At 38.9% G+C, this 17,753-nt stretch overlaps 1 protein-coding gene across 1 annotated transcript in view; it reads left to right on the forward strand.

The window, feature by feature from the left end:
• Positions 1-17,753, forward strand: part of brip1 (BRCA1 interacting helicase 1) — a 257,110-nt gene that overhangs the window by 77,356 nt on the left and 162,001 nt on the right. Inside the window, exons 11-13 of the mRNA XM_059973652.1 lie at positions 2,986-3,140; positions 4,571-4,736; positions 6,466-6,603. Coding sequence (XP_059829635.1) covers positions 2,986-3,140; positions 4,571-4,736; positions 6,466-6,603 — 459 coding nt within the window. The remainder of the gene's footprint in view (positions 1-2,985; positions 3,141-4,570; positions 4,737-6,465; positions 6,604-17,753) is intronic.

Below are 17,753 nucleotides of genomic sequence, written 5' to 3' on the forward strand. Positions count from 1 at the left end.
CCTAACCAGTACGTTATGGAGTGGATGGGAGTTATTGTCCAAGATGGCATGCAACTTGGACAGCATCCTTTTTTCAGACACCACCGTCAGAAAGTCCAGTTCCACCCCCACAACATCACTGGCCTTGCGAATGAGTTTCAGGTCGGGCAGCATCCGTGGAAACGAACAGTCAACGTTTTGGGCCGAGACTCTTCGTCAGGATTGAAGAGGGAGGGGGCATGGGCCCTATAAAGAAGATGGGGGGGATAGTGGGAAGGAGAAGGTTGGTGGGTGCCAGGTGAAAAACCAATCAGAGGAAAGATCAAGGGGTGGGGGAGGGAAGCAGGGAAGGGATAGGCAAGAAAGGTGAAGGAGGAATGTAAGGGGAAAGCACTGTGTCGTAGAAGAAGGCAGAATCATGAGAGAGGTGATAGGCAGCTGGAAGAGGAGGCAGAGTGAAAGTGGGATGGGGGAAGGGAGAGGGAGGGAATTACTGGAAGTTGGATAATTCAATGTTCATACCAAGGGGCTGGAGTCTACCCAGATGGTATATGAGGTGTTGCTCGAGTGGTGGGCCAACTTCGGCCCGGAACATTGACTGTTAGTTTCCATGGATGCTGCCCGACCTACCGAGTTGTACATGTTGATTTGACCACGGCATCTGCAGTGTACTTTGTGGTTAGATAACATTACAGCTACTGGGCACAGGGATCCATTTGAAATGGCAGCAGCAAGTAATAGAAAACAGGAAATTCTCACCACAGATACCACTATATCTTTTGGAGAAATCTTATCATTCATTAATATTGTTCTACTGATGACTCCAAAGCTGACTGTAGCGGTCAATTCCACATAGAAACATAGAAAAACGTACAGCACAATACAGGCCCTTCAGTCCACAATGCTGTGCCGAACATGTACTTATTTCAGAAATTACCTCGGGTTACCCATAGCCCTCTATTTTTCTAAGCTTCGTGTATCTATCCAGGAGTCTCTTAAAACTCTTCATCTTACCCGCCTCCACCATCGTCACTGGCAATCCATTCCATGCACTCACTACCCTCTGCATAATAAAACTTGCCCCTGACACCTCCTCTGTACCTACTTCCAAGCGCCTTAAAACTGTACCCCCTCGTGTTAAGCCATTTCAGCCCTGGGAAAAAGCCTCTGACTATCCACACTATCAATGCTTCTCATCATCTTGTACACCTCAATCAGTCATCCTCCATAACTCAGCTTATTCTCATAAGGCTTGCTCCCCAATCCAGGCAACATCCTTGCAAATCTCCTCTGCACCCTTTCTATAGTTTCTACATCCTTCCTGTAGAGAAGGGGACTAGAACTGAGCACAGTACTCCAAGTGAGGTCTAACCAGGGTCCTATAAAGCTGTAACATTACCTGTCGGCTCTTAAACTCAAACCCATGGATGATGAAAGCCAATGCACCGTATGCCTTCTTAACCACAGAGTCAACTTGTTCAGCAGCTTTGAGTGTCCTATGAACTCAGACCCCAAGATCCCTCTGATCCTCTCCACTGTCACGAGTCTTTCCATTAATACTATATTCTGCCATCATATTTTACCGACCAAGATGAACTACCTCACACTTATCTGGGTTGAACTCCATCTGCCACTTCTCAGCCCAGTTTTCCAACCTATTGATGTCCCGCTGTAACCTCTGACAGCCCTACACAGTATCTGCAACAGCCCCAACCTTTGTGTCATCAGCAAATTTACTAACCCATCCCTCCACTTCTTTAACCACGTCATTTATAAAAATCATGAAGAGAAGTAGTCCCAGAACAGATCCCCGAGGCATACCACTGGTCACCGACTTCCATGCAGATTATGACCCAATTCTAAAAAATCAATGCTGCTGCTGGTGAGCTCCATGGATTGTTATCCTTGTATGACACACCCTCCAATTAATCCATTAATAATGTTCCAAAAGTTGAAGAATATATTCGATCTCTTATTAGCAACTTGCAAAAAAACTATCTTGAAGCAATCAACCTTATGAAACTGTGACTACTGATATTAAGTTTGCATGAGAATTAAACAAAGTTAAGTATAACTAACTGGTCAGCAAAAAGATATGACCATGCCCCCACCCATGTGACTAGTTATCACAGTAAACATAATAAATGGACAACACAATACAATGCAGATGGAGAACAGATGCATGGCTCCTGCACTGGCTACTGTAATTAAGCTGGAAAGGGTGCAGAAAAGATGTGCTGGGATTTTACTGGGACTGGAAGACTCGAGTTAAAGGGAGAGGATAGGCTGGATTTTTTTTATCTTGGAGCATAGAAGATGGAGGGGTGACCTCATGGAGGCATATGAAATAATGAGGGATATAATAAATAAGGTGAATTGTCTTTTTTCCCCCAGGGTAAAGGAGTCTGAAACTAAAGGATGGAGGTTTAAGATGAGAGGGAAAAGATTTAGAAAGAGCCTAAGGGGTTGCCAGTGGGAGATGTAGAAGTGGGTGATCACAACATTTAAAAAAAATTTAGTCCCTGAAGAAGGGTCTTGGCCCGAAACCTTCCATAGATCATTTCCATAGATGCTGCCTGATCTGCTGAATCCTCCAGCATTTTGTGCCTGTTGATTCCAATACATACGTGGCTAGGGAAGATTTGGAGGAGTATGTGTGGCAACACTTGCTGGCTTCCTCCAGCACATCCTTGGGTGTGCTGGTTATTAACACCAATGATGCATTTCTTTGTATGTTTTGATATACATGTGATAAATCTGAATCTGAACATGGAGAAGTGGGTCTAGTTCTGGTAGACAGCTTGGTCAGCACAGACGAGCTGGGCTGATGGGCCTTTTTCTGTGCTGTATAACTATGACTAATCTGCAAATACAGCTGTTGAAAATACTGTAACTTAATGTTGATAATTATTGGGATAAAAGATAACTTTGTCATTCACTTTTAATATTGTGATGCTGACTGAGGTGATAGTAATTTTAATATATGAATGATCTTCTGATGTGCAGAAACATCTGGATGCTGTGATAGAGAAGGAAGAAAAGATAGTGGTGCTGAATGGACAGGAGGAGTCAGTAACAGTTCCAACTATAAGTGCTGCAACACAAATGGTGCTGAAAGGACTCTTCGTGGTACTTGATTTTTTGTTCAGGAACAACAGCAGGTGAATAGATTGATGTTCAGACTATGACAGCTGTGGTTTATTTTAAAGCTGAAACTAATTATTTGAAGCTGCAGCTCTATAAGCAATTTATGTTTAGTTTAATACGCCAGCTATAAAATTCATATAAATTGTAAGCAAAATCTATTTATACTGGAAGCTCCATTTTCTGTGTTCCACGTGTATTGAGATTTTATTAGGCAGATCTTCGTGTATGATGTTCATGCCAACACAATAATCAAAAGCCCAAAAAAATTTAAATCAATTACGGATTAGGAAAAGGATTACAATATATACTGTATGTCGGTATTCCCATCTGTAAAATCTTGGGAATAACTTGCATAAAATTAGTAGTTGCACCTGTTAGTACCTGATAATTTCTGGCATTTGTTTTATTATTGTTGATGATATTTCTGTCATATATGGAAAGTTAAAAGGCAAAAGAAATGAAATTATCCAAACACACATTTCTGAAACTAAACAGATACCTCACAAATCAATAATTGGACTCTTACCTTGTTACTCCAGCATTTAATTAATTATAATACCTAAAGAATATTCACATTTATGTATCCTGGTAATGAAATTCTGCAAAATGTCAGTCTTTCAAAAATGGTCTTTGTAATATATTTTGTATTCAAGCAGTTGTGCCTTAGATTGAGAATATAGCTTCTGGAATGCTGTTAAAATCTTAGATGAGCCCTTTACTGCCAGCAACAAAACGTTTTCCTGCTTGTTACTTAGATAATTTATAATCTTTCCTGAAATGGTGGCAGTTATGCATGTAGGCATTCTCACTATTCTAATTGAGCCCCCTTTTTAAAAAAAAAAATCAGAATTGCGTTTGTCCATGCAAATCTCAGAGGTGGAACACCAAGGGTTAAGTTTAATCCAGTGCAACAGACAACATGATCGTTACAATATTAAAGCCTAGGATCATTTCCAATTAAACATATCTGAGTGGATTGCAATACATTTTCTTCAAGGTTATTATTTTTATGAGCTTACAGTGAAGGGATTGCTTCCATCTGTGGATAAAATAAATGTGTTTTAAAAACTTTGGATTGAAGTGCATATTTTAGAAACACAGATATTAATTATTTAAATTAATTTTGCAATATTAATTTCTGTAAGTTTAGCTTTAGTTTTGCTCACCTAAATTACTAATAGTAGTATACCAAAGTAAAAAGCACTTCGCAGCCTGTTCTATTCTCAGATAACTGTAATTGTGTCTAACTGCATATTATATATTATAAATATGTCTATGAAGTTTCTAACTTGGCACACTCTTTAATAATTCTGGCTGATGAAAGTCTATTTGATACCTTGGAAGCTGCATTTTCTTTTAACATTGAACATTGCATGATCTTTGAGGGGAAGTTTGCTGTGATAAACATTATCACCATTTTGATTGTAGTATCCTGTTCCCAAAGTTTTGCAGATGACTATAGGGTGGCAGTACAGCAGGTATATACATGGACCAACCAGCCAGATTTCATTGATGAAAATGGGTTCTTTGTACGGCCTCAGAAGAAGCGAAATGCACGCAAGAAGTCTGCGGTACTGTCCTTGAACTTTTGGTGTTTAAATCCAGCAGTGGTGAGTATGTTACTGCAACAGTACAGTTTTGTTTTTGTCACTTTGCACTACTTGAAAGGTGGTGATTCAGTGGGTGAGAATACAAGTTAAAGATAGTAAATTTTTATGGCATGTATACTGCAAACTATTGCATTGAGATTATTATGAAACCTGTTTTGCTTGGTTTTCTGTCTGTTCCCTCTCTTGGTCCTCTCACTCTGCCATAGCACTAGCCCCTTGATTTTACTTACTTAAGCCGCTGACAGCAGTTCACCAGAGTCCTCTGCCCTGGGCCAATTTTCAAATTGACCCCAAGGTTAGCCCATTTCTTGGTGTATCCTTCCTCTTCCTGGGGATGAGGCCTTTGGAGCTTCTGTTGGCTTTTTTTTTGCACTGGGTTTTTATAGGATGGTATTGCTAGCCCCATGCCCAATCACAGTTTGGCTTAGGACTGTCCTCTTGCTCTGCCATGTCAATCACTTCCTATTCTTCTAGTCAGAGTTTGCTGTTTGTGGTCTTTGATTGCATCTACCATTCCTTGAAAGGGGTTTTAGGTATATAGAGTGCTGTTGCAGAGTTGTTGGATTGCTGCCATCCAATTTATAGAAGATGCATACTACTGCTACAGTGAGCCAGTGATGGTTGGAGTTGATGTTAAGGGTGAATAGCAGTCAAGTGGATTGCTTTATTATGGATAAGGTTGAGGTCTTTCATTGTTATTGGGGTTGTGCTCACATAGAGTGTTCTGTCATGTGCCTGAATCTGGGAATCAGGATGTGAGTTACTTAATGCAGGTACATGGTCTCCAACCTATTTCCATAGCCACATTATTTTAAGTGATTGGTTCAGTTACATTTCTATGTAATGGAGACCCACCTCTTTTCTTCCCTTTGTGGATATTGATTTTGGGGTCCTCAGTAATGGAAATGTCATTGAATGGTAAGATCTTGTTAGACTCTGTCATGTTGGGGTGGTCCATGTCCAGATCATATTTAACATGAAAGTTACTCATCACCTATCTGTTCTTGCCTGAATGTTCTTCAGGTGTTAATGAATGGTGCACAGACAACTCTATTTCCTGAGTAAAGAATTTAATTGAACTATGCAGTTATCAACAATTGTTTCAACTTTATGATGCATTAATTTATTGTGGTTTTCCCTTCATTATCTGATTCCTATTGACCTTCTGGATTTTTCTATGCTCCTTCTGTTTTGTATCTTTTTGCTGCCTTGTGCTGTGTTACTTTAATCTACTTTTTCACCCCCTTGTTCTCTCAATTGTCATCTTGTCCTGTTCTCTTGCTTGTGTGTTCTTCCTAGATTTTAAATGCTAAACTTTAGCTTTCCACAGATGGTGCTTGGCCTGCTTTTTCCATCTTTTTCGGTTTTCCTTAATTTTTTTTATTATTTAGAGATGGAGCACAGAAGAGGGCCTCTGGCCCTTGAGCAGCATTACCTAGCAACCCAACATCACCTGGTGGGAACCCTCAGCCACCATCACTGCAACCCCAGCCATTGTAGTCGTTGCTAGTTCCTTACCCATGCTTTCTCCACTTGTTCTTTTTACATTTTTCCACTGCCAGGATGAGGTCTATCTATCTGACCGTAAACCTAAGAACAAAATAATAACTTTCTGGTGATTAAACATTCTGCTACTCATAATATATTTTAACCAAGAAAGAGTTACCTGAATTTTTTATTTATTGAAATAGTAATCAAAAATGTTTTTATTTTTCTGTTATCTCTGTAGGCTTGTTCAGATCTTAATGTTGTTAGATCAATCATTCTGTCGTCTGGAACTTTGTCCCCAATGGAATCATTCTCTTCCGAGTTGGGTGTGAAGTTCAGTATCCAGCTGGAGGCTAATCATGTAATTGATAACTCTCAGGTAACAAGATGTGATGCTTTTGTGATGCTTCAAAATGTGAAAATGCATTGATAGTACTTTTATTTGCATTAGCACTGCTCTTCTCTTCACAGGGACTGATATCATGTTGTGTATTTTCCGGCATTTTCTACTTTAGCCGAGTCTTAAGAGTCACAAAATATTACAACATGTAATAATGCCCTTCAGCCCAACTTGTCCATTATGATGAAGATGCTTAGCTATGCTAATCCCATTTGCCCTTGTTTGGTCAATGTCCCTTTACCTTTTTCCTATCCATGTATCTGCCCAAATTTCTTTTTAAATGTCTTTATTGTATTTGCGCTGATTAATTCCTCTGGAAGCTTGTTCCATTTGTAAAATGAGCAATATTTTGCTTTTGTGACTAATATGTATATGAAACGCAATTTATGCTAGTTAAAAATTATAGACTTGTTTATTGGCCAGGAACCTGCCATCTTACTTTTTGGGTAGGAGGTGGAGATCTAATTAAATGACTGTTACATGTGCAACCCCCTGCAAACTTGGCACATTAGCTGGCTCTGTGACCAGCCAGGGAAGTCGACGGAAAGAAGGCCACTTTTCATAAACAATATCTGTCTAGGGTCGGTATGGATTGGGGTTCAGCCAGAAAGGAATGTCGTGCTGTTCCAATTAAAGAAAACTTGATTTGAGCTAATGCTGTGTAAATACTGCCCATACGTGGTTTTAGGCTGGCACAAAATAACGGATTGTACACCACATAAAATTATAAAGGAAGTGTATTTACAAATATCAGTTTTATGAAACAGTTAGAAATTGGAAACTTGGTTTGGAAAAAGAGAGAGTTCTACAATAAATATAGGCAGCATGGAGTAAATGAGGTGCTAAAGGTATATAAAGAATGTAAAAAGAATCTTAAGAAAGAAATTAGAAAAACTAAACGAAGATATGAGGTTCTTTGGCAAGTAAGGTGAAAATAAATCCAAAGGGTTTCTACAGTTATATTAATAGCAAAAGGATAGTGAGGGATAAAATTGGTCCCTTAGAGAATCAGAGTGGACAGCTTTGTGTGGAGCCAAAAGAGATGGGGAGATTTTGAACGATTTCTTTGGTATTCACTTAGGAGAAGGATATTGAATTGTGTAAGGTAAGGGTAACAAATAGGGTAGTTATGGAAACTATGATGATTAAAGAAGAGGAAGTACTGGCGCTTTTAAAGAATATAAAAGTGGATAAGTCTCCAGGTCCTGACAGGATATTCCCTAGGACCTTGACGGAAGTTAGTGTACAAATAGCAGGGGCTCTGACAGAAATATTTAAAACGTCATTAGAAACAGGGATGGTGCCGGAGGATTGGCGTATTACTCATGTTGTTCCATTGTTTAAAAAGGGTTCTAAGAGTAAACCCAGCAATTATAGGCCTGTCAGTCTGACGTCAGTGGTGGGAAAATTAATGAAAAGTATTCTTAGAGATGATATATATAATTATCTGGATAGACAGGGTCTGATTAGGAACAGTCAACATGGTTTTGTGTGTGGAAGGTCATGTTTGACAAATCTTATTGAATTTTTTGAAGAGGTTACTAGGAAAGTTGACGAGAGTAAAGCAGTGGATGTTGTCTATATGGACTTCAGTAAGGTCTTCGACAAGGTTCCGCACGGAAGGTTAGTTAGGAAGGTTCAATTGTTAGGTATTAATATTGAAGTAGTAAAATGGATTCAGCAGTGGCTGGATGGGAAATGCCAAAGAGTAGTGGTGGATAACTGTTTGTCAGGTTGGAGGCCGGTGACTAGTGGTGTGCCTCAGGGATCTGTACTGGGTCCAATGTTGTTTGTCATATACATTAATGATTTGGATGATGGAGTGGTAAATTGGATTAGTAAGTATGCAGATGATACTAAGATAGGTGGCATTGTGGATAATTAAGTAGGTTTTCAAAGCTTGCAGAGAGATTTAGGCCAGTTAGAAGAGTGGGCTGAAAGATGGCAGATGGAGTTTAATGCTGATAAGTGTGAGGTGCTACATTTTGTTAGGACTAATCAAAATAGGACATAAATGGTAAATGGTAGGGCATTGAGGAATGCAGAAGAACAGAGTGATCTAGGAATAATGGTACATAGTTCCCTGAAGGTAGAATCTCATGTGGATAGGGTGGTGAAGAAAGCTTTTGGTATGCTGGCCTTTATAAATCAGAGCATTGAGTATAGGAGTTGGGATGTAATGTTAAAATTGTACAAAGCATTGGTGAGGCCAAGTTTGGAGTATTGTGTACAGTTCTGGTCACCGAATTATAGGAAAGATGTTGACAAAATAGAGAGAGTACAGAGGATATTTACTAGAATGTTTCCTGGGTTTCAGCACCTAAGTTACAGAGAAAGGTTGAACAAGTTAGGTCTTTATTCTTTGGAGTGTAGAAGGTTGAGGGGGGACTTGATAGAGGTATTTAAAATTATGACAGGGATAGATAGAGTTGACGTAGATAGGCTTTTTCCATTGAGAGTAGGGGAGATTCAAACAAGAGGACATGAGAGTTAAGGGGCAAAAGTTTAGGGGTAACACGAGGGGAACTTCTTTACTCAGAGAGTGGTAGCTGTGTGGAATGAGCTTCCAGTAGAAGTGGTAGAGGCAGGTTCGATTTTGTCATTTAAAAAAAATTGGATAGGTATATGGACAGGAAAGGAATGAGGGTTATGGACTAAGTGCAGGTAGTGGGTCTAGGTGAGAGTAGGTGTTCGGCACAGACTAGAAGGGCTGTTTCCATGTTATATGGTTATATGTTATGTGGTTAAAAAGAAAAGAAAAAAGGGGAAAAAAAGGGTCCATTTCAGTTAACCCAGTACAAATGTGCACATAAAGTTGGAGTTCATCTTGAGTTGTCCTTTTTACTGTGTGAAAGCACCCATCACATTCTGAACTTCGCTCGAAATCCATCTGGAACAATGGGCTCTCTCTTGGGAGTATTGGCCTTTTCTTCTCGGAGTCGTTTGTCTACATAAAGTATTTTGTGCAACGGGGATGCTCCTTCCCATGGCATTCTCAGCCATCTTCCCTCCTGTCCTCCCTGCAGCTCTGCCAAAAGACCATGAACCCCACCATGTCCTTCACAAAAGCTCTCTCCACCCAGCCCTCTCTAAAACCTCCCAGTTCCACTGTCTTGATTGGCTGACAAAACATTTCTATGTTGAACATAATTTTCCTTTATCTTTGGCTGAAACCCAAACATTCCACCAGCAGGGCCCACTGCTTTTCTAGAAAGCTACTAAATGAAATAACCTACAGCATTAGCAGTAAAAATCATAACCAGGGCATTACAAATGTTTGAATTGAAATTAAATAGTCATTGTACATTATACTTCAAACATTGAATATTTCCTGGTGGATACATTTATACTGATGACCCAGTAGTCCGGTGGAGTGTGGAGGAAACAGTGTTTTTCACAGAGAACTTTGCTTTTGCTTAGCAGTAAGCAATCCTGTCTTATTGATTCAACTTAACTATACTGCACAAATATATTTGATGTGAGAAGTTAATTTAAATTGTATTTAACTGAATGATTTGAGAAAAATGTTCTGTGCAGAGATGTTTTGAAGGAGAGGGTTTGGGAATTGATTTTCCAGAATGCAAAGCCATATGATCTTCTAGTTAAAAATAAAATTTTATTCACACAAGTTCCATTGGAACAAATTTTATTTAATACCTCAAAATTTTGGCTAGCTGTTTGTGAATTCTGTATGGGAAAACTTCCACGGTAGTGTAGCGATTAGCATGACACTATTACAGTTTGGGGAGTCGGCATTCAATTCTATCGCAGTCTGTAAGAAGTTTGTATACTCTTTCTATGAGTGCATGAGTTTTGTCAGGGTGCTCTGGTTTTCTCTCACAGTCAAAAAACATACCTGTTAGTAGGGTAATAGGTCGTTATAAATTGTCCTGTGATTAGGCTTGGGTTAAATAGGTGGGGTGCTGGGCAGTATGGCTTGTTGGACTGGTGGGGACTGTTCTGCATGGCATCTCTTGAATAAAATAAAGATAACCTGAACAACGATAATATTGGGTTGATTGTATTTATCTAAGGTAGGTTTCAAAAAGTGCATTTGGAGATCTAGGAATTATTTTGTTTCTGGGATTTGCACTAAATTAATTTAAATATAGTACTAAGGCTTTGGGTTTGGAATCAATTTGTCCAGTTATACATGCCACTGGATTGGTGAAAGAGTTAAGTGACTAGGAGCAAATCATGGATATAGTCTATACACACAACTCATTAAATAAGTTCAAAGATCTACATTATATAGATGCACCACAGGAATGTTTGAGACTTCATTAGTTTTATGTTTTTTCACTTGAGATTATGCCATCTGGTGAGGCCCACTAATAGCATTCTTTATTTTGGTTAACTGAAATAATGAACAGAGCACATTTTATGCAGAACAGAACATATGTGTACTTAGCTCTTATTTAAACCTTATTAATAAATACTGCATTAGATCAAAGCAAACTGGGGGTGAAAATTGCACTCGTCTGCAAAATGTTAGTGTAGAAAATTGACTGGGAGACCACCAAGGCAATGCATATAGGAACAGATAGCACGGTTGGCAATAAAATTAAGATATATGCTCTTAAATTTGCATATAAAATGTTCTGCTTCAATAACGTTACATTGCAGTGCTTAGAAAGTAAGGGCATCTTCTGGGATTGTTGTTGATTTTGCTGAAAGTATTAGATCAAGTGAACTTTTTAACAGTTCTCTACTGTAATTGAACTTTTTAACAATTCTCTACTGTAATTGATTCTTAAAAGAGGAGCTACCAGCATTATGCTTGTATTCCAAGAGCAGTTATTTAGGAATGTCAGCCTGATTCTGAGCTATTGTACCCTTAGAGTAACATTCAGTTCAGGTTAGGGTGAAAATAGTTGAATAATGAGCACACTCATATAGCTTATCTTACACACATGCTGGTTCACTACTATACCATTCAGTGAATGATCAGCATAGAGAAACAACCCACTCATTTCCTCTGTCATTTCTTGCACAGGAAAATAGTCCTACTTTGATGATATACAAATAAAATTAATAAAAATTATAAGCCACTTTTGTTTAAAAAAAATCAGCACAGTTTCCTCAAATGAAAACTTAAAATATGTATCTTTTTGTGAATCTTGCAACACAAGATTAATATGTTACATATATCTAAATAGTACATTAATTTTCCTCGGAAAATGATCAAACTTGGGAATCAACAAAATAAGTTTGCGTTCTTACATTGCTCCCTAAGATGAAGTGTAAAAATATTGTTTAATAAAATTATAGATTTAATGCTAACGTCAATCTTGGCATATGTTGTCTTCCTGGTATGTACTTCAGTGCAGTGTAAAACAGATTTGTGTAGGATAGCAACAGTATGACTAGATTACTGATGCATTGATGAAATAGTGGGATATTTGCTATTCTGCTTGAAAAGGTAGCCATGCAGTGATTAGAGTAGTGAGACACTTTCAAAGAAAGTTTGAAAAGTAAATACTGCTGGAATTCTTCTAGAATTAAAATGTTGATTCTCAGAGTAGCCGAATGCTCTTCTGAGAAGTGTCCCAAAGTACTTTAGGTCTATGAAATGTGTAATTTTCTAAGTTCTCCAGCACAGGCAAACATGATAGCTATTATGATTCAAGAAGATATTAATGTGATGAGTATTGTGGTAATTTGTTTCCATTTGAAGAAAGAATGAGGAACTTTTGTTATTCTTGAACAATGCCATAAAGCTTTAAAGTCCACTGTAATAAGATGATGAATTTAGTATACAGTAGTTTTGGATCTGAAGAATTCATCCTGGAAGGTATTTGGTGAAATCTTGTAAACAGGTTCAGCCATGAAAAGTTTTTTTTTCTAATTGTAACAGTGTTGAGTTGCTCTGAATAGTTTCTTCTAAAGTTTGATGTTTCATTAGAATTGAATCAAGAACACTTTATTTTGTTGAAAGCTAATGCTAAAGCTAATATATCAGCTGAAAGATCATGTTGCTGCATGTTTCTGCCTTTTTGCATATTGGCTCTTGTGCTCTGCATTCACGATGATTTTCCCTTCATTCCTGATCTTGTATGTCCCACTGAATCTTAACTTAAAATGGCTTTCAAAGCTTCATTATCTTTTACAGTTAAAGCTTCAAAGCTAAATAAAAATCACACTTCGTTACAGCTCTAGTTTAAATGTCAGCAGTTAGGAAATTACCTGTACATCTGCAAATTATCAGTCAACATCAGTGCTGAAGTACCACTTTATGAGTTAAACAGTGGTTATTAGCAGAAAAGTTAGCCTCATAATGTCGTAAGTTTTGCTCCATTAGATCTGTACAATATAATACAGAAGGTTATGTTACATTTGTGTAGCTGAGAAATGCATTGCCTGTTAGTTGCCTTAACTACTTCACCACTGGAAAGCAGTAATGATTTAAATTAAATTTCATTATCTGTTAATACTGTCATTTCCTTATATGCTTCCTACAACTAGGTCATTATTATGCAGAACATTATATTCATTTAGTTTATTTTAATAACAATAAGTGTACTTTTGTACAAGGTAAATGGAACTATTTCTAAAACCACATAAAGCTTGATTTACAGAGGAAAAAAAACAAATTTAAGCTTATTCATTGGTATTAAAAGCAAGTACAATATCATAAGACTATAAGATATAGGAGCAGAATTAGGCCATTTGGCCCATCGAGTTTGCTTGCCATTTCATCATGGCTGATCCATTTCCCCCTCAGCCTCAATCTCTTGCCTTCTCCCTGTAACCCTTCATGCCCTAATCAAGAATCTGTAACCTCTGTCTTAAATATCAAAAGTCAAAGTTCAAAGTAAAAATTATCAGAGTAAATGCATGTCGCCAATTTTTTCTGCAGGTATACTTCATAGTAACTGTAAAAAGGGTATGTAAACTGTAAACATCAGGAACTGTACACAAGCTGTGCAAATGCAGATAATAAATAAATAAATAGCAATAAATAACAAGCATGAAATAACAAGATAAAAGAGTCCTTAAATGAGTGTAATTCAACCCCTTTTGTTCAAGAGTTTGATGGTCGAGGGTAATAGCTGTTCTTGAACTTGGTGGTGTAAATCACCATTACCTTCTATCTCATGGCAGCAGTGAGAAAAGAGCATGACCTGGGTGGTGAAAATCTTTGATGGTTGATGCTGCTTTTTATGGCAGCGTTTCTTGTAGATGTGCTCTATGGTTGGGATGGCTTTACTGTGATCTGCTGGGTTGTATCCACTACACCTTTTGTAGGATTTTTGACTCAAAGGCATTGGTGTTCCCATACCAGACTGAAATGCAGCCAGTCAGCACACTTTCCACACGCATCTAGAAATGTTTGCCAAGGTTTTTGATGACATGCCGAATCTCTGCACACTCCTGAAGAAGAAGAAGCGCTGTTGTGCTTTCTTTGCAATTATAGATATATGATGGGCCCAGGACAGGTCCTTTGAGATGGTGACAGCCAAGAATTTAAAGTTTCTGACCCTCCCCAACTCTGATCCTCTGATGATTACTGGCTGATGGACCTCTGGTCTTCTTCTCCTGAAATCTACAATCAGTTCCTTGGTCTTATTGACATTGAGTGACTGAGGTTGTTGTTGTTACACCACTCAGGCCAATTTTCCATCTCCCTTCTGAATGTACCTTTGATACAGCCCACAACAGTGATGTTATCAGCAAACATGTATATGATGTTGGAGCTGTACTTAGCCACACAGTCAGAGGTGTAAAGTGAGTAGAATAGGGGGCTAAGTACACATCCCTGTGGTGCTCCTGTGCTGATGGAGATTGAGGAGGAGATGTTTTTGCCAAAACTGACTGTGATCTACAAGTGAAGAAATCCAGGATTCAGTTGCACAAGGGGTTATCGAGGCCCAGGACTTGGAGTTTGCTCATTAGCTTAGAGGGGATGATGGTATTAAATGCCAAGCTGTAATCGATAAAGAGCAGCCTGAAGTATGCATCTTTGCTGTCGTGATGCTCCAGGGTTATGTGAAGAGCCAATGAGATAGCATCTGCTGTAGACCTGTTGTTTTGCTGGGTAATAGATATACAATGATTTGGCCTTCACAGCTGTCTATGGCAACAAGTTCCACAGGCTCACCACTCTCTAGCTAAAGAAATTCCTTCTCACTTCCTTTCTAAATGGATGTCCCTTTATTCTGAGGTTGTGTCCTCTGGTCCTAGACCTCCTCTCCACATCTATCCAACTCTATAGAGGCCTTTCAACATTCGATAGGTTTCAATGAGATCCTCCCTGATTCTTCTGAATTCCAAAAGTAGAGGCCCAGAGCCATCAAACGCTCATATGACAAGCCTTTAAATCCCAGAATCATTTTTGTGAACCTCCCTTGAGCCCTCTTCAAAGTCAGTACAGCCTTTCTTAGATAAGGGGCCCTAAACTGCTCATAATACTCCAAGTGAGGCCTCAACATTACATCCTTGCTTTCATATTCTAGTCCTCAAAATGGATGCTAACATCTCATTTGCCTTCCTCACCACCGACTCAACCTGCAAGTTAACCTTTAAGGAATTCTTTTTGAGAATTCCCAATTGTTTTTGCACCTCAGATTTTTGAGTTTTCTTTCCATTTAGAAAATTGTCTGTTTTTATTTCTTCTACAGAGTACATGACCATACACTTCCTGACACTGCATTCGATCTGACACTTCTTTGTCCATTTTCCTAATCTGCCTAAGTCCTTCTGCAGCTTCTCTGCTTCCTCAGCACTAGCTGCCCCTCCAACTATCTTCGTATCATTTGCAAACTTGACAACAAAGCCATCAATTCTGCCATCCAAATCATCAATATATAACATAAAAAGAAGCAGTCCCAACACAGACCCCAGTATAACATCTCTAGTTACCAGCAGGCAGCCAACCAGAAACGTCTCCCTTTATTCCCTCTCTTTGATTCCTGCCAGTCAGTTAATGTTCTATTCATGGTAGTATCTTTCCTGTAATACCATTGGCTTTTAAATTGTTAAGCAGCCTCGTGTGTGGCACCTTGTCAAAGGCCGTCTGAAAATCCATGTATCCAGCATCCACCAATTCTCCTTTGTCTATCCTGCTTATGTCTTCAAAGAATTCCAACAGATTTGTCAGTCATATTTTTTCCTTAAGGAAACCATGCTGACTACGGCCTGTTTTATCATGTGCCTCTCAGTACTCAAAACCACATCCTTAACAATAAATTCCAATATCTTCCCAACCACTGAGGTCAGATGGAATGGCTTATAATTTCCTTTCTTCTGCTTCTTTCCCTTGAAGAGTAGAGTGCCAGTTGCAATTTTCTAGTCCTCCAGACCCATGCCAGAATCCGTTGTTTCTTGAAAGATTGTTGCTAATGCCTCCACAATCTCTTCAGCCATCTCTTTTAGTACTCTGTGGTGTAGACCATCTGGTCCAGGTGATTTATATACCTTCAGACCTGTCAGTTTCTCAAGCACTCTTCTCCCTAGTAATGGCAACTTCACTCACTTCTGCCCCCCTCACAATCTTGAACATCTGGCATACTGCTAGTGTATTCCACAGTGAGGACTAATGACTAATACTTATTGAGTTCATCTGCCATTTCCTTGTCCCCCATTACTACCTCTCCAGAATCATTTTCCAGCAGTCCGATATCTACCTGCCTCTCTTTTAGTCTTGATATATCTGAAGAAGCTTTTGGTATCTTCATTAATATTATTGGCCAGATAGCTTTCTTATTCCATCATTTTTCTCTTTAAGATTTTTTTAGTTGCTTTTTGTTGTTTTTTAAAAGCTTCCTAATCCTCTAATTTCCCACTAATTTTTGCTCTATTATAAGCCCTCTCTTTTGCTTTTCTGTTGGCTGTGATTTCCCTTGTCAGCCATGGTTGCATCGTTCTGCCTTTAAAATACTTCTTTGGGATGTATCTATCCTGTGCCTTCTGAATTGCTCTTAGAAACTGTAGCTGTTGCTGTTCTGCCATAATCCATGCTAGTGTTCCCTTCCAGTCAAATTCGGCAAGTTCCTCTTTCATGCCTCTGTAATTCCCTTTACTCCTCTCTATTTCTAATGCATTTGACTTTAGCTTCTCTCTCTCTCAAATTACAGTATGATTTCTATCATATTATGATCACTACCTTCTAAGGGTTCCTTTATCTTAAACAATCAGTGTGTACCTATTGTCGTGTTTTACATTGATCCGAAAGTATGTTATGGTCAAGTCCCATGAACGCTTTCTAGATATGTCAATGGGTAACTATTGGGAAGAATTCCAATCTTTCCAACATATTCCAGATGTGCCAACATATCAGCTGACAGCACTTGCTAGGATTAAATGCATGTGGTTTGATATCACATAAGCTATTCTCCCATTTGAGGGAGAATTAAGGTAATTTATAATGACACAAGCAATAATATAAATAATTCATTATGTTGCTTATTGAATATCAAAAATTAACAGATTACGTCTTGGGTATAACTAACAGAATATCATAGACATTTGGTATTTTGGTTTAACATTATTCATTGCGAGATGAGAAAATAAACTGAGATCTATATTAGTTTTCCATTTGGCGCTACACTGTAAAACAGAGATTTGTCCTGGAGTCTGAACATTCCTGTACATCTGCTTTCCATGTCCCCAAACTCCATAATTAATATGTAACCCTCTGGGTCACCTCAGGCTCGCTCAGCTCGTTCTCGTCTAGGGGGAGCAGCCTTCGGCCCCGCCAAAGTGGGTAATCAGCTGGTGTGGATGCTGTGTGATGTCCTCGCCTCGCCCAAAAACAGTCAGTACACCATATGTGATTAAATGAATATAATTTATAAAGGTTACTATAACTAAGTGATTAATAATGATACAGTATATATGAAGAAAAAAAATAAAGAAAAGGCGCCAAACTTATCAAAGTCCAAACCACTTCATGCACAACCGTTGGAGCTCAATTACTGAAGTCTTCTGGCCACCATTCGATCCCCTCCGAACTCCTCGACTCGCAGCTCAGGACCCTCCAAGTGGTCAACCAAGCACGTCTAGCTTCATCTCCCCTCCTCGGAGTACCTCCTGGCCTCGGACCCCCGCTTGGGGTCCGTTCCTCACCCAGCTTACAGCATTGCGTTCTCTCTCTCTACCCCCTCAGGCCGATCTGCCCAAAAGTCTGT

Source organism: Hypanus sabinus, chromosome 6, assembly GCF_030144855.1.
Source record: "Hypanus sabinus isolate sHypSab1 chromosome 6, sHypSab1.hap1, whole genome shotgun sequence".
In the NCBI taxonomy this organism is placed as follows: Eukaryota; Metazoa; Chordata; class Chondrichthyes; order Myliobatiformes; family Dasyatidae; genus Hypanus; species Hypanus sabinus.